This window comes from Xenopus laevis, chromosome 1L (assembly GCF_017654675.1).
Source record: "Xenopus laevis strain J_2021 chromosome 1L, Xenopus_laevis_v10.1, whole genome shotgun sequence".
Classification (NCBI taxonomy): Eukaryota; Metazoa; Chordata; class Amphibia; order Anura; family Pipidae; genus Xenopus; species Xenopus laevis.
The window spans coordinates 144,937,707-144,959,795 of record NC_054371.1 but is presented as its reverse complement, the minus strand read 5'-3'; the positions used below and the strand labels follow the sequence as shown (position 1 = coordinate 144,959,795).

Below are 22,089 nucleotides of genomic sequence, written 5' to 3'. Positions count from 1 at the left end.
ATCGCCCATAGTAGTGTGAAGTAGCTACAAGGGGAGGCAGAGTGCTCTGTACCTTTATATACATTAATGTGCTGTAGTCAGTCAGAATTGTGCTTTAATAGGGATATATACTGTATTTCCAGTTATTCTTATTCTCTCCTTTCTTTCACTTTGAAATGTTGGTGAATTCTTATATTTTTATGGCTAGCATTCTACTTACAGTCTGTTACAGAGGTCTTGCATTTTAGTGGAAATGATCAGAAAGCTTGTTTTTTTAATTTGTAGGGGTGGTTCACCTAGAATGGCCAGTTCTAAGCAACTTTTCAGTTGGTCTTCATTACTTCATAGTTTATGCATTATTTGCCTTCTCCTGACTTTTTCTAGCTTTCAAAAGGGGGTCACTGACCCCCTCAAAAACAAATCTAAAGCTACACATTTATTGTTTTTGCTACGTTTTATTACTCATCTTTCTGTTCCGACCCTCCCTTATTAATATTCCATATTCTCATTCAAATCAGTGCATGGTTGATAGGGTAATTTGGACCCTAGCAACCAGATTGATGACACTGCAAAATGGAGAGCTGCTAAATAAAAGCTCAAAAACCACAAATAATAAAAAATGAAAACCAATTGCAAATTGTCTCAGAATATTGCTCCCTACATCATACTAAAAGTTAACTCCAAGGTGAACAACCCCTTTAATGTCTTTCTTTGTTGCCTTATCAAGTATGAACATTAAGCAAAGGAAACAAAACTGCATTTGTTTGAAAATCTGACATTATATAATAATGGATTATATTAAGTAATAAAAAATGACTGCAGCTACTACTAATGTAGTAGGGCTAAAGCAATAGAAAAACCACAAAGGAAAAATAGACATGCTTTTTCAGTACAGTGTATACACTAACCATTTTGTTTTATTTTTAGTAATATGTTTTTCTTTATGTCATTTTTTCTTTTAATTTATTTCAGATGGAACAACCAGTACAAATAGCTAATGCATCAGGTGCTGTGGGAAAATTAGATACACCAAGAACAAGTAATCTAAAATTTCTACGTGATAAAAGACTGAGTTATTTTTGTGGAAAAAATGTTAAAAGCAGCCTATCGGAAACTGACAAACCCCAACCTGAGATACAGGAAAGCTTGGTACATTGCCAACCTAAGAAATCTGAAAGCCCAAGAAGATCATTTTCAACTCCTTCATCTAAAGCACAACAGCCTTTGACTATACCTGGCGTGGTCCAAGTAAATCTTAATGATGAAGCTGATAGTACTCCTGAAAGAACCTTTTCACAACCAAGGCCACAAAGAACAAGCATTAAGGAACCACTATCTCATCGGAGTCTTCTAAGCAGCAGTTTTGTTTCTGGTTTGAATCAAGAATTATTGGAAGATGCATATGTTCCAGAATCTGAAAAACTTCAGCATGTCATGGGTTGGGCAAGAAAGTTCCTTAAGAAATGTGATGGAGAAGAATACTCACAAACTGTTACAAACCATAAAGATGTTTCCTCTGGAGATAATTTAGCAATGGCAAAAAATATAACTAAAGAGCCTAAAGGAAAATCAAATGTTGATCCATACAAACTATCTCGTGCAACTCCATCTGTCTCCTTTAATATGGTTCAACTCACCAACTCTTTAGAAAATAAAAAAAATGTGCATATATCAGACAACCTTTTGTCCTCTTTGGAGTCTTTTGCTTTGTCTGATGATTTTGGGGAATGTAACAGCAGTGACATGAAAAAGCTTGTTAATGAAGAAGAAACCAGAGAAATATTTTGTGGGGAACAACACTTTAAGCAAAATGTGACAGTAATTCCAACGTTATTGTCTGACACGAAAAGTATAGATACATTTACCAATAGCAATTATCACTGGAATAGCTGCCAGGAAGACAAAGAAGCTGATCATTTATTGGCATCATTTCCATCCATGGAAAGAAATGGAATTGAACCAAATGCTTACAAAAATAGATGTTTCGAGACAAAATCTGATTGTGAAGAGAAAAATTATCATAGAGATAGAGGTATAGTTGATGTCAAACACACTAACATTTTGGATTCTGATTCAGAGAATAGCACAGTAAAAGACTCTGGCATAAACACAACCTATTTTGAAAGACTTAAAGGTAGAGCAAGCTCTGCGGTGTCTACTATTGACACAGAAAGACTTGATACTCTTCTATTAGATCTTGGAATGAACCATAAACGGTCAGAAGAGAGAAGTCATCCCTCAGACGCTGATGGATCATGGACAGACAGAACATTCTTAGTGAAACGATTTGTAGAATCTGAGACGACAGGAAGGGATATCATTGTGAAGTCAAATACTGGCAGTTCACACAATGAAAACCCAGAGGAACAGTCTTACATCAGCCACTTACTTAAGCATTTACCAGATGACATTTCCACCATATCTTCTAAACTGTGCCCTGTGTGTGACTTCCTAAACAATTCAGGGGCAAGCTCGTGCACAGAATGTGGCTCAATATTAATTGATTCACAAACAAAAATGAATGAAAAACAGACAGATGTGAAAATGCAAATAAAACAAAAAAGAGACCAGGATGAAAGGTGTTTTACTAGGAGACCCAATGACTTTTTAAATTATAGCAGAAGTTTTGATGAAACATCTGCAGCAAATCCAAATGCTAAAGATAAAAAGAAACCAATATGGGAGGAAAAATCAGATGTAAATTCTGATGGTAATGAGAGTGTGTTGGAGAAATATTTCTTTTATGTGAACCACTTAGAGATGATTAAGAGCCAAGAACAAAAGTCAGGGAGAAAACTTTTGCCAGCCAACTACAGCTCAAGTGACTTGTCCAGTGAAGACTCTTTTGAAGACCATATTGGAGTTTGTTCACCAAGCAGAACAGCAGAGCTGAATTGTAGGTTTCTTTCAGAAAGTGATTCAGAAGAAGATGAAACACACTTTTTAGAGGGAGCACAAGTTACAATAAAACCGGAGTTAGTTTACAATAGTCAACAGGCAATGGGGAAAGGCCAAACGTCATTCAGCAACCATTTGAAAGAACTTGGAATGAGAAAACCTGGCCCTAGAGCTGAAAAAGATCTGATTGATTCCCTAGGTAAAGACTTATCTGACTTTTGATCATTTGTGCTAAAAAAGGACTCTGCTACCTAAAAGAGTGCCAAATTGCATACTATATATATTACTTTTTGCTATTCATTATTGGAAAAGAATTAATACATGGTGTATACTTTTATATACTTTTTTCTGCAATTACTTACAAGAAAACATGTGCTAGTTTGTGTGTACACATGAATAAATCAAAAGTTTTCCCAAAAATCAATGACAAACATGATTGTAATAAACATTGGGAATTCCATTTTATTGTATTAAATGTTTTCGTTTTGTGTGGAAGTATTCATCTCTGTTACAAATTTGAAGTGAAAATATTTTTACAGATTTCAATACTTTAAATTATAAAAGAGAAGTGAAATTAAGCATCTAATAAATACAATTGTTTTATAACTAGGTGTTGTTAAATATTTTAGATAGAAAGCTGCCAAAGGACATACATATTGCATCCAAAGTGACTGGTTCTAAGAGACACTGGGAGAAGTCCAGTATTGCATGGGCCTCATACACACATGGAGAGTTGAAGACAAGGTTGGCTTTTTTTCTTGTTTTGTGCAATTTGGCTTTTTTTTATCCAAAGTAAGGAAGACGTCTTTTGAATCTGAGTGAAGTATAATGTGGATTATGTATTTGTTATGCAAGGTGCTGATAACATTGTTGGTTGGTGAGTTGGAGACTAATAGAACTAGTTTAAGTAAATCATTTCCTTTGTAGCGTTTACATAGTTTTAGATCCAGTAAATAATACAGTAGAACCGCCATTTAGGGTTTTCAGGGGACCAAAAATCCAGAAAAATATAAAATCAGGGAAATGTATTATGCATTATATATTGGTGGGACCACAAAAGTAGTGTAAATAAGGGAAAATTTAAAATCAGGAGATATAAATTTAAAGAGTCAATATACTATTGTTCTGTTGTTACTAAAGATAACATAACTATAGCTCTATTGCATAGGATATGTTTTGAGTGTCTGAAATCTCTGAGGGTTGAAACCCAAGTAAGTAGCACACGTGCCGTACATTTTCAACCATTGAGGGTTATAGGTTACTTCCTGCCATCCTTACTTGCTTTGAAAGTGACTTGCAGAGATTCATAGAATGTTACTATCAAAACTGGTTGTGTGTCTAGCGGCAAATCTGACTACCCTCACTGCCTTTCTGACGGACCAGACAATGCTCTCTTTTCAACAATGTAGAGAAAAACATGACATACCACACTCGCAATTTTTCAGATATCTACAAATCAGACATTACGTGGAATCTGCCCTTAAGTCCGCCACGAACACTTCACTAACGTACTTTGAAACCATGTGTCACAACCGTTCATACCCGACCCATCTAATCACCAGCCTCTATAGCACCATTGCATCAGACACCACTACTTATTGCCAACCCTACATGACGAAATGGGAGGAGGACCTTGGTTTTCCTGTTTCGGACAAAACATGGTCACGCATATGGGATACGGCCAGAAAGACGTCCATTTGTGCAGTCTCTGCTGAGAGAGCATATAAGATTATATTTCGATGGTACTATACCCCGTTACGCATCAGTAAACTCAGTGGCAACCCTGACCATGCTAACTGTTTCAGAGGCTGCGGAGAACAGGGATCATTTTTACACACATGGTGGACGTGCACAGTCGCCCGAGAATTTTGGGGGAAGGTGGCCACTCTACTTTCAGAGGTCCTCCAGGTCACTATACAAGCCTCCCCACACACCTTCCTTTTAGGCATGAAAATCCCAGACATACACTCGAAAAGTTCACACAAACTGGCCACACATATTCTTACAGCAGCGAGATCTTTACTGGCAGCTAATTGGAAAAAGCCGCACATACCGGGGGTACAGACCCTTGTAACGAAAGTTAATTGGATCAGAGTGATGGAGTCCATTCGAGCCAGGCTTTTGGATAGAAGTTATGAGGAGGAGCTGGAGTGGCATCCGTGGACCCGTTACTTGGAAATGCCTCAGCTGGGGACAAACATGGCGATGTGAGGCACTGCACCTGGACGGTGTAAGACACGTTACCTTCATTTCGATGTACTTTTATGGCCGAACGCACTGCTATTTCTGACTTCTTTCTTCCATTCTTTATTTTCTTTTCCCTTTTCTCTTTATCTTTCCCTTCTCAACTCCCTACCCCCCCTTTTATAATTGACAATACAGTCACTTTAGCTTTTTTGAGATATTGGTTCATATGTGGAAACTGCATTTATTGATCTGCTGTCTAGATACCTTCCTTGTTATTACTTCAGCCGATGTCCTTTTGTTGCATTACGTTCTGCAATCTATACTGTATTGGTGAAAATCAATAAAAATTTTAAATAAAAAAAAAAAAAAACTGGTTGTGTGTCATAGCTCTTAAAATAGTGATGCTCCAACGTTTTTTGTGTAGTCATGATGAAATAATCATTCATGATGGCAAGTGGGAAAAATAATGCAAACTGCAAAAAGGCTAGATAATTAACTCTACTCTTTATTTTACATTTTAAGGTATGATATAAATGAATATTTCCTTTGCTAAATGCTGAGGAGGTAAACCACATTTACAGCACCATACACTGTATAGTAAACACATCACACTCCACAGGCTTTATCTTTGGGCATTTTTTATTTACAAAATGTGTCAGTGTTTTAGGCTGGGTTCTAAGAGTCTCTTGAAATGGTTTGAAATCCTCAACCACAATTGTCACACACACACTCATATATTGAAGCATGAATATTGCTAAAATCTCTTTTGTATAATACTTCACAAGGACCATTCATATCCTAACAGTGAGATCTTAAACTCAGAAATCTTTTGGAACACAAAGCACTCGCTGATTTGATGGAATTATAGGGTTCATTTGGGCTGCTTCATTGTAAAGTAATTTATTCTCTGGATCTGAAAGTCTCACCTGCAGTCCCAAGCTCTTGCTTTGCTAGAACCACAGCAATCCTTTACACTATACTGCATAGATTATTGGGAGTTGCAGTGCAACAAAAATCAGAGGGGATAAATTATGAGCTATATGTAACAATCGCCTGAAACCCTAGATGGTGCTAGTGAGCTAGATTTCATTGCAATTAAAAAGTCTACTTTAAAAAGAATTCAGTGCTAACACACATTTAAAATTTCATTTCTCTCGGATTCAGTGTACAGCTAGGATCAAGTACAAGGTACTATTTTATTATTACAGAAAAAAAGGTCATATTTTTTAAGAAAATCTATGGGATCTAATCTAAGGGATATTGCCTTCCTGTAATTCTGAACTTTCTGGGTAACAGGTTTCCAGATAACATAGCCAATACCTGTATCTGTAAGTGTAGAGTTTTACAGTATGCTGGGGTAATATAGAAAGGGGTACATTGTGCAAACTACTTTTTTGCTATACGCCTCGGAAGTGTGTTCACTAACCTCCCAGGGCTAACAACATGTGATGTTTGTTACTCCATATATTCTATGTATGTAATTCATGTGATGTAGTTGTATAATCACAGTTACTTTACAGTGCTACGCAATATGTTGGCGCTATATAAATACATGTTAATAATAATAAATAATAATAATAATAAATGCACCAACAGAAATCCCTCTCTCCCTATGTATATTATTTGGCAATGGATTACTTAATCTTCCACTGGATATTGTTCTGCCACTGCACCTTTGCAAATGAATGCAAACTCTTGAAAATGCAAAAAACTCGAAGCTGAGAATACACAAGCAAAATATGGAAACAGGGTTCAAATGTAAATGGAAATACTATATGTGATGAACCCAAAGCTGGACCCAGTCACAGAGCTGAATGTTTCAGCTCTGCCAGTAAACATTCCAAGCCCCTATTATATAATATATCTTTTTGTTTAAAGGAGAATTCAACCCCTCCACTAATAAAAACCCCTACCCTACATAGTCCCCCCTCCCTGATCCCCCTCACACAGGGGATAACACCTGTAAATGCCCCTAATCCTTTTCTTACCTCTTGTTGCAGAGTCAGCGAAGCGGAGCTCACGGGTGCCATCTTCCAGTGCTTCGGTATTTTTCAGGTCTTCTTCCTTCTCTTCTGCAATTTCCATCACTTTGGCACATGTGCAGTTGTCACGAACCGGAAGACTGCTCCAACTTCACATACGCCAATACGGCGCTCACTTTCCGAAGTAGACCAATGAGCCGAAGATGGCGCCCTTGAGCTCCGCTGTGCTTATTTGTACTTGAACACAAATGCTAAATGTTTACTAAAAGCATGGACGATTTTTAGATTTTCAGTAGACAAAACGGAACAAAATAGGACTTTCCAGCAGGAAAGAACCAACTAGTTCACCTGATTTGTCCATTTACTTCGATTTTTGTTTTTATACCTTTTAATGAAACACCATACGATTATGATTTCATGTGGATTAAAAGATGGAAGAAAATAGCTTCAGAACTCTATATCTACTGGTCTTTGGTTGCCTTGTCAACCAATACCACTAGTCAGGAGTGCTGCACCAATAAGATGAGTTGAGAAACTCGCCTCAGACGGCACCACCCCACTATTTACCAGAGGAGGCAAACATGCTGCTACTGGTAACGTTAAAACCGGAAATTAGGCAATAGCATCCTGGACCCCTCCGCCAACATCAGAAAGCTGCCTCAGGCGGTCCAGGAATGTCCCTACAACTGGTTTTGGCCACGGTGTTAAGGTGGCCATAGACACACCAATAATATCATACAAAACAAATTTTCATACGATATTCATTGTGTGTATGGTGGGAGACGAACCAGCCAATATCAGAAGAAGACTTGGATAACAGCTCATCAATTGGGCTAGCCGAAAAATTTTGATCAGGCACCTTTGAAGGCACATGAACATAGACATTGTTAGTGCTGAATCGTCAGATACAGGTAAAATTATATTGTTTCTACCTGTATATCTGACGATTCAGCTCTACATGTGTGTTTGAAACTAACAATCTTTTCCAGGAAAGATCGGAATTGTAACATCTATGGCCACCTTTAGATACAATAAATAAGTTGGTGATACAGATTTCAACTGAGATACAGAATGCAATGTAAACTAATGATCAGGAATACATCGATTTTGAGCCAGGAATTACAAGTACAATAGTTTTCTACAGTTGTTTTATATAAATTTTACCTGCATATGTACTGTATTTACTGTATGTTGTGTGCATTAGGAAAAAAAGGTCAGAGGTATATTTCATGCCTTGATTTATGGCAACATTTTTTCCAGCTGTAAAACAAGAATGGCTTCAAACCTTAAGAAGTGTTTAACCTACTACAACAACACCCAGTATTTTCCATCAGACCACAGAGTGTCTGAAAAACAAAGCCATTAAGCAATTGTCTTAAAGGCAAACTATACCTTGAAAATGAATGCTTAACCAAACAAGACAATGCATTGTTGTATATGACAGGACAAATGGAGCTGCCTGGCTACCATAAAGCCCAATTCTGAGTCCTTTACAAAAGTCTCGGTCAAACTAAAACTAAATCCAAACCTAAATTTGCATATTGACATTGGAGAAAAATCCCCCCCAAAACCCAATTGTCTTTAGGTGTTAGGTGTATAGTCATATGACTATAAGGGTTTAGATTCAGTTTGGCTGAATTGGCACTAAGAATTTGGCCAAATCAGATCCTGCAGAAAGTGTCCAAACTTTACTGCATCACTAATCATTTTAGTACAGTGCTGTATCTACATATAATGAAGAGACAATGGCAGACAGCTCAAACAAGAGAAGGACACACATAAATTAGTCGCAGCGTTGATCCAATTGTCGGATGCAGACTATGCACGTCGGATCGCACTGAAAACGTCCGTGTAGTCCTCTCCTAAAAGGAAAACGTCTCACTGCAGAAGTGCTTTATCAGTTAACAGGAATTCAGTTATTTCAGCTCTCTCTCTTGCAATTGCAATTAGCTGTGTGAACACCTGAAGCTGCTGCTTTTCAACCAAATTACATAACTTTATGACATAATGGTACAGGTGTAGCCAGTAACACCACAGGAATTCCTAGCAACAAAAATCTATCTAGAGGTAGGGGAATGGAAACTACACTGCAGTAGAATAAATAGTTTAGGCAGTTCATCTGAATGTAAACTGGAGTTGCATTATGCTGTTATTGTATGGTCAAATAAAGATCAGAACCAGTTTATCAAATGTAATTTACAAACTGCATTAACTAATGGTATTGCAAGCTTGTAGAGGTGCTGATTCCACCATATGCTTTTGCTCAATGTTTGGATATTGCAGCGTTATTTTCTACTTGCATTCTTATATTGTTAGATGTTCTTCTGCCAAATACAGCAATAGAAGTGCTTTATTGTTTAACTGTTAAAATATCGGTCATGTTGCAGCTGTAACCAGCAATATTTATTGCACAAATACAAATGAATTGCTGCAAAGTTTTAATGGTTCTTTTGTAGAAGGTATGTATATGATGCAGTGGGTTGTAACAAATCTCTTTACTATGGCATAACTTGCGGCTGGCCTGGTTTTACTAACCCAAAATGCTAGACAGATACCGTAGTTATATTTGAAAAAAACCCTGAGCATGGAGTACCAGGAACTTGTATGGGGACCAAACAAATGTCATATTACATATCTGTGCCTTTTATTATCTGTGCCTTTTATTCTTCATAATAGTAAAGAGCTACCATCATTTGAAATGTTAAAATGACAAATGTTAAAATTCTGTATATGTATGATATGTACAATAAAGTAATTGCTGATAAATCAGAAAATCACATAGACTCTTAAGATTTTAAATACTTTTTTCTTGTCAAAAGTCACCTGTCTCAATTGTTCGTCCACCTGTTGCCTCAACACATACCCTGTAATTTTAAAACAATTTTCATACTGAACTGACAGTAACTTCTAAACACCTGGCCCTTGCAATGAATTGTTCACCCAGCATTTTCAAAAGAAGTCACCTTGCCTTAGGGAAGAAACACGTTATGCTAAAAGTGATCCCATGTCAATAATGATCGATCATCACAAATTAACAGAAATTAATACAGGTATGGGGATTTTTGTATACAATTTATGGTGTCGAGATCCAAATTATGGAAAGACCCCTTATCTTGAAACCAGGAGTGTTTCTGTACTTATGCAGGACTTACACAGGAGTTTCTCAATTCCCCTCATGGCAGCAGTGCTCCTCCTGGAAACTACCAGGTCCCCAGCAATCCTGATAATAGATCATATACTGTACCTGTCCTGACTTGGTATTGAACCTAAAACAGCTGTTTAATAAAGTTAACTAGGCATTTGAGTTTCTATGGAATTTTAATCCTATAAAAGAATATATAAGAATAATAACACCATAAAAGGAACCTTTTATAATTGTTTAAATGTTTTTTTCTTTATCTTTGTATCTTGCATTTCAGATCACCTGATATTCGGAGACCAGATTCAGCTGAAGCAAAAAAAAGGACCTCAATCAATAAAAATCAAGGGGATAATCATGCAGGTAATCAAAATATCTTTAATACGTGAATGTTTATTGAACATGTTCAATGGCTTTATCACTTTTTATATATATGCAGTTATGGGACCTATTGTCCAGAATACTCGGGACCTGGGCCTTTCCGGATAATGGATCTTTTCATAATTTGGATCTTCATACCTTAAGACTACTAGAAAATCATGTAAACATTAAATAAACCCAATAGGCTGGTTTTACTTCCAATAAGGATTAATTATATATTAGTTTAGATCAAGTACAAGCTACTGTTTTTTTTATTGTAGAGAAAAAGGAAATCATTTTTAAAAAGTTTGTTTATTTGATTATAATGAAGTCTATGAGAGGCGGCTTTTCCATAATTCTGAACTTTCTGGATAACAGGTTTCTGGATAATGGATCGCATACCACGATGTTTCAACATGTAGTCGTCCCAAAAAGCTAGGTCACAGCCGAAACGTTAGTTTCTAAATAAAAGTATTTATATTTTGGATAAGTCCTGTGAGTGCAGCAGCTTTTTGGGAGGACTACATGTTGAAACATCGTGGCATGCACCCAGGCAAGGTTAATCCACGTATCGTGAGTGCTGTGAGTTTGGGGAAGTAAGTAAATATATATATATATATATATATATATATATATATATATATATATATATATATATATATATATATATATATATATATATATATATTGTCACACTCCCAAAAATGTAATGACCTCAGTGCCAGAGCAAGTGTATGTAAAATATATTTATGAATTAACTGAAGTTTTGGTCTTTTCTGCGACCATCTTCAAATTTGGCGGAGTTAAATTGCTGTCACTTAGTCTGTGTTATCAGGTGGGTCTGTGTAAAAAATAAATGTATATTTATTTCAGGAAGTGTATATTAAGTCTTTCTACATAAGTCCAACCGAATGAACACTTTTAAAAATGGAGGTTATATTTTACCTTTAATGTCAGTCTTTTTTTTTTGTATCAGGCATACCTCCCAACTGTCCTTTTTTTCGCAGGACAGTCCCGATTTTGATAGCTCAGCCCATAGTCATGGGTTTGTTACTGAAATGCCATCTTTCTCTTTGATCTCCTGCACTGAACAGCCAGAAAAAGATACCAAGTTTCTTACATAATTGGCTTTTGGCAGAGAGCCCAGAATAGATACTTAGACACTTCTGTAAGGGCTCTTACTCACTGGCGTTCTGACCTGCGCTCCCCTGCGTTCCGTTTTTTGGCATTCAGCCGCAGGGGAGTGCAGGAATAGACGCATGTCATTATTTCAAATGGGGCTGTACTCACTCAGGCGCGTGTAGGCGCCGAACGCAGGTTGAGACGCAACATGCTGCATTTTTCCTGCGTTCAGCGCCTACATGTGCCTATGTGAGTACAGCCCCATTTGAAATAATGACATGCGTCTATTCCTGCGCTCCCCTGCGGCTGAACACCAAAAAACGGAACGCAGGGGAGCGCAGGTCAGAACGCCAGTGAGTAAGAGCCCTTACAATCTAAGATAAGCAAGTCTCTCGGAAGACCTTAGACTCACAGTTTAAAGGGCAATTCACCTTAGCACATTAGCAAAACTGTAGTAACACCTAAAAACCACAGAAATGTGTTCAGACTTTCATTACCTGCCAAATTTTGTAAAATGGACATGGTAATTAGGGAGTTTGGCCACAAAAATTGGCATGGTCAAAAATGTTTTTGTCCCTTTTTCAATTTCTAAAATGTTGGGAGGTATGGTTAGGTTAGGGAAACCCCCTTTGTCCAACAACTGCCGTGAATGGTGTATACTGTTTGCTACTCGCAGACTAGGCCTGAGATCACATTGATGATTCTGGAAGTTGCTCTGCTGACTGATTCCCCTTTCTGTCTATCAGCACCATCTGAAATACTATATGCAGAGTTGTCATAACCCCCAGAAATTAAGGCTTAATTGTTCCATGTAGAAGCCAGGCACAAAGCTTTAAGTGGATGATTCTTCCCCTTGGTTTAAAGTAATATTTTTTTAAATTATAAGAAACAACTCTGTATTTTTGCTGCATCAAACATACATAAAATATAGGAATAGATGCTAAAGGTAGAATGAGTGCAATACCTTATTTATTATTCATTGAAATCCCTCAGCTACCTTTGAATAACAGTTTATATGTTCTGCCATTATTGTTTGTCTTTAACCTACTGTAAAGTTATATGAAAACTGTAAGAACATGTTTGTGCTATCTGAGTAAATCATAATAGGCCTAACAGTAATTATGTGAAGGAAAACACAGAAAAGATTTTTAAAAAGCGGAGAAGTAATTTGGCCGTGAAAAGACTAAATGAAAGAATAAATGAAAGAGCATATTAAATGTAATTAGATATATTCATCTCAGTGCCATCTATTACAAAGCGTATTCATCAGTTGTATCCTTTGTTCCACTGAATTGCTTTCATCAGAGTGGTTAAGGTTTAACAATTTAATAAATGGGAAACTGGCTGTGTATATAGTTTCTGAAACCCAGCTCACTGGGTTTGTACCAATGCATTATTCAGGGCTGTTGAATTGAAATATGTCACTGTTATACAGGTAAGGGACCTGTTATGCAGAAATCTTGGATAAGGGGTCTTTCTTTAATTTGGATCACCATACCTTATGTCTACTAAAAAAAACCATTTAAACATTAAATAAATCCAGTTGTTTTGCCTCCACTATGGATTAATTCAGTTTTAGTTGGGATCAAGTAAAAGGTACTATTTTTATATTACAGAGAAAAGGGAAATATCTTTTAAGATTTTGAATGATTTGATCAAAATAGAGTCTATGGGAGATGACCATCCAGTAATTCAGAGCTTTTTGGATAACTATCTTCTGGATAACGGATCCCATACCTGTATATAGTTATACTGGTTAAATTGATACAAAGATTTCCAGCAGGCATAATATTTTCCTCAGCCAATAAACATATCTATTAACAAGAACCGCACATTTCACACAGACAGGGCTGTATTACATATGAGGCAAATTAGGCACCAGCTTGGGCCCCGCCTCATGCAATGAGGGTACACGATCCATTATATTGTAGTCAACTGGAGTAATAGAAAGCTTTAGGCAGTAGAATATTTAGAACTGACTATAATTTGTTTTAGAATGGAGCACTCCTTCCCCTCATTGTTGAATGTGCAGCATGGTTGGACAGTGCAGAACATTAAAATTTAGACCTGCACTGTCTATTCGCACCACACGTCCAATGCTGTGTGAGAGAAGTGCTCCAGTCCCAAAAAAAGTGGGAAGTGGGCAGAAAAAGAAAGAGGACACAGGATTAAAAGGAGGAGAGCTTAATAGAATAGAAGATGAACAAGCAGAATAAATGGGGAGTGAAGATAAAGATAATCAGAATAAGTAATGAAAGGAAAGAAAAGAAATCTAGAATGGAACAAAAGCTAAGTGGTGAAGGGTATAGAAATGCAAGGTGCCGGAAGGAGTGAGAATAGTAATTCCTTGGGCAGGGGACTGTCACTGTGTCTATCATGGAATGGGCTTCGCAGTGTGTTATGAAATGCTTGGGACTACTGTGTGTCATGAAATTCCCAAGGGCCAGACTGCCCAAGTATAACATCACCACGTACGAGGGTTATAGAAGATGATCCATACATATAATAAATATGGTATTTGTTATATGATATTATCTGGTAGAATAAACAGATAAGTGAATTGTGAAATCCAAATCTTAAACATTTCCCAATACTGTAAATGCTTTTGACATTAACTTTTAAAACAAACAATTTAATCAAGTATTTCAAATAAATATGTAGATTGAACTGCTCTTCTCACATGTGTAAAAATCAGTTTCTTTTTTGTTTTAGGTGCTGGGACTGAACATTTTGGCAGCGGCAAATACAGCAAATTTAATGAGATGCCAAAATGGGTAAGATGTAAGCTTAAGGCTCATTGCATATGGGACATATTCTATACTGGCATTTTTCAGATGGAAGAGAAGTGCCGAATCCTGGTAGTGAACCTGCCATTAATTCTGATGGAAACAAACCATCACTGCCACCAAACTGTTTTCAGGTTATAAACAAAAACTAATGACAGATTCCTCTGGAGCATTTGGGCATTCGGCTAAGAAACACTGGTACTAGCTGAAAAATGCTGGTAGCAAATATTCCTCATGTGCTATGAGCCTTATATTTGTTATGCTAAACTTGGGTCTACAGCTAACGATTAATTAGCATTCTTATGCAGCGATGTGTGGAGGTGTGTGGGGTCTAGTGGCTTCTACTATTTTAGTTTAAGAAGCTGACTCAAAGGTTATAAACAGCTTCATACTGATAGGGTGCATCTGGTTGATTGGCAGATTTAGTGGACTGTATGCAGGGAGCTGCTGATTTGCAATATCTGGAACAACACACCAAGCCTGTTAATAAGAAATGATCAACATATTGTGGACATTCACTCAAATGGCAGATGTAATGCTTTTCTCACATGAATAGAGAGCAACACCTGAAGTAACTTCAAACAAGCCTATGCCTGTGTTTTATTCACAGAATATAGTTTGATACAACAAAATACAAAGAATTTTTTGTTAAGTTAATTTGTCAGAAACAAAGTCAGAACAAATCACAGGCAAGGCTGAAGATTTAGGCCTTTGAAAAAGCTTTTTTTTTCAAAAGGCCTCAGCCTCTATTAGTGCATCTTCAACCATAAAAATAAAATATTTCAGCTTTACTCACATTCTTTAGGGTGCTTTTGTCTTTTCTTGCAATGACACGGAATGCTTGATATAAAAATCCAGTGTCAGTTGTATTTCTTCTTATGCACATAGACCGTATTGTGGCTTCAAGTTGCCCTATAATTTTGTTTGCAGGACACTCAGAAAGACAGTGGCTGTATGTGGCTCCTGCTTCCAGATGAACTATGGATATTCATTTTTTCCAAGCTGCCACACAAAGATCTTTCAAAGGCTGCTCAAGTGTGCCAGAGATTCTGTCATATTGCAAATGATGCCAGCTTATGTAAGTTTCCTCATGAAACCATTCACTGAATCAATATCCGTCTGATTTTACATGCACTTATATTGTATACTTGCGGTTTTTTGATGACAAATTAATATACTTCTACTAAAAATGAATGAATTTTATTGATAAGCAAATAATCTGGAACATCTGCAGAGACAACATGGGTATGAACAGTGGCATAATTTGGGGGCCTAGCCCCAACTGTCATTTCTTTTTTTGAGCTTACACCCCCCCCAGCTGAAATTGCAGGTCACCCTTGTGGAAGATGCTAATATACAGTAGTTCAGAAGTATCTAGGAACACATGTAGAAACACATCCTAAAATTGCATTTTCTCAGCTTTTGAGTTTCAAACTGTGTCTAGAAGCTCAAGAACTTAAAGTCAGTAGCATTTTTTTAATATTAGTGAGCAGTTAAACATAAAAGCTACACCATGCTCAATGCTAACGTTGACCGGAGTGATGTAAAGGTGGCAGAACAGAACCAAATTACATCAACAATGTTCCAGAATTTAGTGGAAAGCCCCAAATAGCAGAGGCTGCATAACATTATAGGGGTGTTTGCCTTTAAGGTAACTTTTAGTTTGATGTAGAATGGCCATTTCTAAGCAACTTTTCAATTGGTCTTTATTATTTATTTTTTATAGTTTTTTTTAATTTGCTCTTTTCTTCTGATTCTTTCTAGCTTTCAAATGGAGTTCATTGATCCCATTTAAAAACAAATGCTCTGTAAAGCTACAAATGTATTGTTATGGCTACTTTTTATTACTTGTCTTTCTATTCAAGTCCTCTCCTATTCAAGTCTCCAATTCAAATCAGTGCATGGTTGCTAGAGTAATTTTGGCCATAGCAACCAGATTGCTGTAATAGCAACCCGGAGAGCAGTTAATAAAAAATTAAATAATTCAAAAACTACAAATAAAAAATGAAAGCCAATTACAAATAGTCTCATACTAAAAGTGAATTCTAAGGTGAACACCCCTGTAAATGAATAAAATATCAATACTGTTGCTTTCATAATGAGGTGCTGGACAAGCAGGTACCTAGACTTTTTTGACCATATTGTGTATATTTATCAAACATTTGAAGAGCAAAACACTTTCTAATCTTACCTGAGCAAAAGCAATACATAACAAAGTACACCTGGCTATTTCTCAGGATTAATTCTATTTTCAGCATTTGTTTTTTTATAGCACTGACCTGAAAAACAAACTCAAGTTAAAGAGCGATGGCAATCAACAAAATTTGGGAAAGTGCTAATTTAAAGTGATGTAATGCTTAATGGATTAGCAAAATTTTCTCTCCTTAGTCTACAGTAGAATATCCTGTACATTTCCTTCTGACCCGCAGTCCAATATTTAAACAGTGCATGACCATACAAAAACCATGGACTATGCATTTTGAACAAATTAGCAGTTCCCTATGGTATATACTTAAATCAGTGGCAAAATTACAGTAGACTGCAGCAGGAAGAGGGCCTTTATTGCAGGGTCTGCCGTGTGGTAGTTCCACATACCCCAGCTTAATTTCGCTCATTTGCGGCAGAAGGGAGGTTAGCTAGCCTGAGTGACTACTGATCATTGTTTAGAAGTTGAAGAATATTGTGAAGCTAATGCAAGAGTAAAAACACGAATGCAATAAATAACTAAATCCACCCCGATAAAATACAGTTTATAGCTTTGATCTGTAATGAATCTTGATTTGGCGTAATAATAATGTGCTTAAAGGAGAACTAAACCCTACAAATCAATATGGCTAAAAATGCCATATTTTATATACTGAACTTCTTGCACCAGCCTAAAGTTTCAGCTTCTCAAAAGCAGCAATGATCCAGGACTTCAAACTTGTCCAGGGGGTCACCATCTTTGAAAGTGTCTGCGACACTCACATGCTCAGTGGGTTCTGAGCAGCTGTTGAGAAGCTAAGCTTTGGGGTTGTCGCAAATTATCAAGCAGAAAATGAAGTTTGTCTGTAATATAAGATGATGCTACAGGGTTGATTATTAAATTCTGATGCTAGTTGCACTGGTTTCTGTGCTGCCATGTAGTAATTATCTGTATTAATTACTAATCAGCCTTATATTGTGACATTTCTATTCTATGTGTACTGTATACTGTGAGTGGGTCCCTAAGCTCAGTAAGTGATAGCAGCACAGAGCATATGCAGTGAATCAGCAGAAAAGAAGATGGGGAGCTACTGGGGCATCTTTGGTGACACAGATCTTTACTGCTAAATGCTGTTGTTGCCTTGGGCTGGTACAGAAGCCCACAACATAATGTACAACATTACTAGCTAATTCTTTAGTTAAGCTTTAGTTCTCCTTTAAACCAACACAGAAAATCAAAGTTCCCTTTGGACTTTGTTCAAATGTTTACATTTTATGTTCCGCAGGGCACAGACACTTGGCAATACACTAAAGGCAGGTAGAGAAGTGTGGAAAGTTGGAAGGGCATCTGAGCTTTTATTTATTATTATTATTATTAACATGTATTTATATAGCGCCAACATATTGCGTAGCACTGTAAAGTAACTGTGATTATACAACTACATCACATGAATTACATACATAGAATATATGGAGTAACAAACATCACAATCAATACAGGTACAAAGAGGTGAGGAAGGCCCTATGCATAGGCATACAGTCTAAAGGGAAGGGCTGTGGTGATTATTCTAAATGACACCTTTAAACATCCCTCTATTTAAAACTAATTGATACTCCTTTGTGGCCCTTAGTTTTCCTGTGCTTAACCCTTCATGAATAAGCCCTTATATCTCAGGCTGGCTGGCCCAATCCCTTCTTATCAATAGTATATACTATACTATTGATAGACTATAGTGTATACAGATCAATGCTATAACTGTTTCTCAGCATACATATTCCCCTCTACTAGGCACATTTCTGCAGAGGAATTTGAGGTTATAGAGACCCATCCACTTGAGCATTTAAAAATTGGGAAGAAAATGGAAGACATAATTGGTTTGTCTATAGATCTGCTGAACACCTGGTTGGCTTACTGATAGGCCATGTGTTAGTGTCATGCTTTCCTTTGCAAATGCATAGCATATAGCAAAATTGCACCATGAACTGACATATATTTCCAGTATAGTCATAATCAGCCAAATATCCCAGCCACCTTTGGGCAAAAAAAGGAAGAATGCCAGCCCAGTGGCAGTGGCACAGTGGATTGCATTGATCCCTAGCAGAATCTGTTATTCTTACCTAGGTGCTGCAAGGATTTGTCTGCATCCACCTGGGTTTACTTTGAGTTTTCTGATTTCTGCTCATACAGATAGGTAAAATGGGTCCTAATAAATTGGTCCAAGCCAGTTTTATCTGAAAATTATAGTATACATAGATTGTAAGCGGAACCGGCACTGTCTATGTAAAGTGCTGTGTAAATTTGATGGCACTGCATATATATATAGAATAATAAATCATAATTGTGTGGATCCTGAGACACATTGCTAACCAGCATGATTAGATGCTTTTTGAGTGGGGAAGCATCCATTTAATACAAGGGGAGTTATAAGGATCATTAAGGGTTCCCGCATTGTCGTTTTTTATTGTATGAAAATAAATTGCTAAAGTTATGAAAGGAAATTTTGTTTTTTCAAGGGCCAAATATATAAAGCTTTCTTATTGGTGGTTGAGATTCGAATATTATATTACGTATGGTAGTTATGAATTGTTCTATCCTAGATAGACTAGAACAATTTTAGTTCAGAACTCTTAGCTTTTGTCTGATCCTTGTGTTATTTTCATAAGTTGCAGAACAAACATTCACACCTTGAACAAACAAGCAGTAACAACCTGAAGAATGAGAGTTCTGCGTCACTATTGCAGTTCATATGTTCCTTGTACAAAGTGTTTGTCTCACTGAAGTGCTAAGTCTTTGCCTTACTGCTTGCTGCACAACATTGTGTTGGCACAATAGTATTGTTTGCTTGGATTGTGTGCCGACAGGGCAGTCTGTCAAGGACAATCAGTCTACTTCTTTTTGGGTCAATTTGATGGTAATGTTTAATTCAAAGCAAGGATTAAATAACCAGTAGATATCCTCTTCCGTGCTATAACTAAATATCTATTTTCAGGAGGAAAATAAAATGAAAATAAAAAATGAAGCTTTAGTGGCCACCCTAAAGGGAAATATAATGTATTTAGAATACTTTGAGGACCACAGAATCACCTACAATAGAACATTAGTTTTTTGGAATATCTCAGATCCTGCATTCGCTTCTGAATTCACAAATCCTAAATGCAACAATTATTTGTTTACTGTTGATGCAATTATTTTATATTTGTCACATTACAAGATACAAATTAGGGCTCGGATTCACCTTAGCATTCAGCCAAATACAGAATTTATGGATTTGATTGTCCCTAACTTTTTTCCTGTTGCCTTTTACGTATAGGGAAGATTATCGAGATTACAAATTGCCATTCTCTGAATGACAATAATTTGGTGAGCATAGGGCATCATCACCCCGAGTCACTAAAGCTGAATCATTGTCATGACAGTGGCCAGTGCATTACAGATGAAGGTCTGAGAAAGCTTTTCCAGAATTGCAAGGATTCTCTAAAGGTAATATTTTACTAAGATTATACATTTTATGGAGTATCTATCTATCTATCTATCTATCTATCTATCTATCTATCTATCGTTTGTGTATTTGTGCAAATAAGAGTAAAAATAATATTCTGTACTTTCAGTTAATCACTTAGAACAGGTAATTTACATACACATCTACAAGTGTGGAGGCTCACAAATGTTTTTTTTACAAAAATGATGTGCAACAAAAAATTTTTGTTCATCGGTTTCACAAATTTTCGGGGAACTGAAACGGGACAGATTCGCTCATCACTATTCGCAGCTTGTGGAAAAGAAACGTGTCATTTTTGTGCAGGTTTGTTTCCATGGTTTTTATATTAAGAAAAGTCTTGAATGGCTTAAAAATTTGTCTTGATTACACTTCCCATTTTCGTCTGTAGTATCTCAGCAGATTTTAAGTGGGACGATTTTATTTTTTACTGATTTGATTTGATAATTCTTGCAAACAAATGATTATTTGTGACACCCCTTTGATTCGCCTGTCTGTTCCCTACCACTGCAATTTATTTCAGCTGCCACTTTTCTCTTATGTAGCTTCTTTCCTCTCACTAAGCTGATCTAATGTACAGGGTTTTTTGTTATATTTTTTATGTGTGGCATAAAATAAGTCATTATAACCATAAAAAAAACCTTGTGAAAATTATGAGAATACAGGTATCTAAAGACAGGTAACAGCTGAGGGTAGCTGATATGGTGTGCCAGACACAGCTACCTCTCACTGTAGATTATGTATTTTGGGCACCAGGGCCTACTTACTGCATGTAATGTGTGTGGGTTGTGAGTCCCCATCACCCATTGTATACTGTGTGCTTAGGGGGCCATTACTCTTACACTTACTCTCACACATACACACAGAGAGAGGAGCATTTTTTTTCCTAGTAAGAATCTTTGATGCTGAGAGATACATTGAAGAGTTAAACTTGAATGACATTTGCATTTTGCATTTAACATTAGACTCTGTGGGACATATATGACTTTACCTTGGAGGAGGAGGCAGTATGGAGGTGGTGTGGCAGCTCCTGCTAATATAAATAAATGCAAATAGGCAGATGTATAGAACTTTCTTTTGCATATATCGTTGACACAGTTTCAGTGCTTTGAACTTTGAATTAGAACAAAATTTTAGTGTAAGATTTTTTATATGGAAAAGAGAATTTACCACTGGTCTCAATACTTTAGTATTATGGCACTAATACCAAAACATGTATATATGCTTTTTCCTCATAAATAAACACACCTGAGCCTTCACATAACAGGCCACATAGATAGAAGGGGCACATTTACTAAATTTACGTAAAAAGACAATTCGCAGCAACATTGGCTATTTACTAAAAGATGAGCAACACACTTTGCTACTGAATTACGTTGTCACTGGAGAACTTTTGCTGTGTTTTGCCTGGTGAATTTTCGCTCAGACGAGCTATTGTAAATCCGTTTATTTATCAAAGTGTGAAAATTTCAATTTGTTGCCCTATTTTCTATTCTGACTGGCAAAATAATACAATGAAGCTACATCTTGGCTTTTTTTCATATTTAAAGTGTGAATATGTTTACGAGTTGTAAATGTTAAAAATATCTTATTTACACTTTTTTTAACATTTAAAGCTCATGCAACATTTGTTTTAGGGTAGGCTCATAGAGCCAATGACAAATTCCCAGCAATGCGTTTTATTCTCATATGAGCCTTAACATTTGTTTATGTTATTGGTGTAAGTCAACATGTTACCTCTTATTTAACTGTGCTGCTAATGTGTAATCTAACATTTTACTTAATACCTTATGTTACATTTTAAATGGATTCCAAAGCAATACTACTAATGTGAAAACAGCAACTGCTTGTTTTGGTTCCATTAAAATTGTATCTGTCAGTTCAAAAGTGATTGTTTGTCACTTATTAAATTGTTTTTACTAGATTTATAAAATCTCCAGTTTTCTTCTTTAAAA

The 22,089-nt window shown here is 36.5% G+C and overlaps 1 protein-coding gene across 4 annotated transcripts in view; it reads left to right on the top strand.

Moving 5' to 3' along the window:
- The window catches only part of LOC108705424, a 47,814-nt gene that overhangs the window by 355 nt on the left and 25,370 nt on the right, over positions 1-22,089 (top strand). For 3 of the 4 annotated variants that reach the window (XM_018242299.2, XM_018242298.2, XM_018242300.2), the window contains exons 2-7: positions 952-3,076; positions 3,507-3,621; positions 10,466-10,548; positions 14,380-14,441; positions 15,384-15,531; positions 19,949-20,118. In XM_018242299.2, the coding sequence (XP_018097788.1) occupies positions 952-3,076; positions 3,507-3,621; positions 10,466-10,548; positions 14,380-14,441; positions 15,384-15,531; positions 19,949-20,118 (2,703 nt within the window). Of the gene's footprint in view, positions 1-951; positions 3,077-3,506; positions 3,622-4,322; positions 5,404-10,465; positions 10,549-14,379; positions 14,442-15,383; positions 15,532-19,948; positions 20,119-22,089 lie in introns of those variants that run through there. The other variant, XM_018242301.2, reaches the window with a different exon arrangement.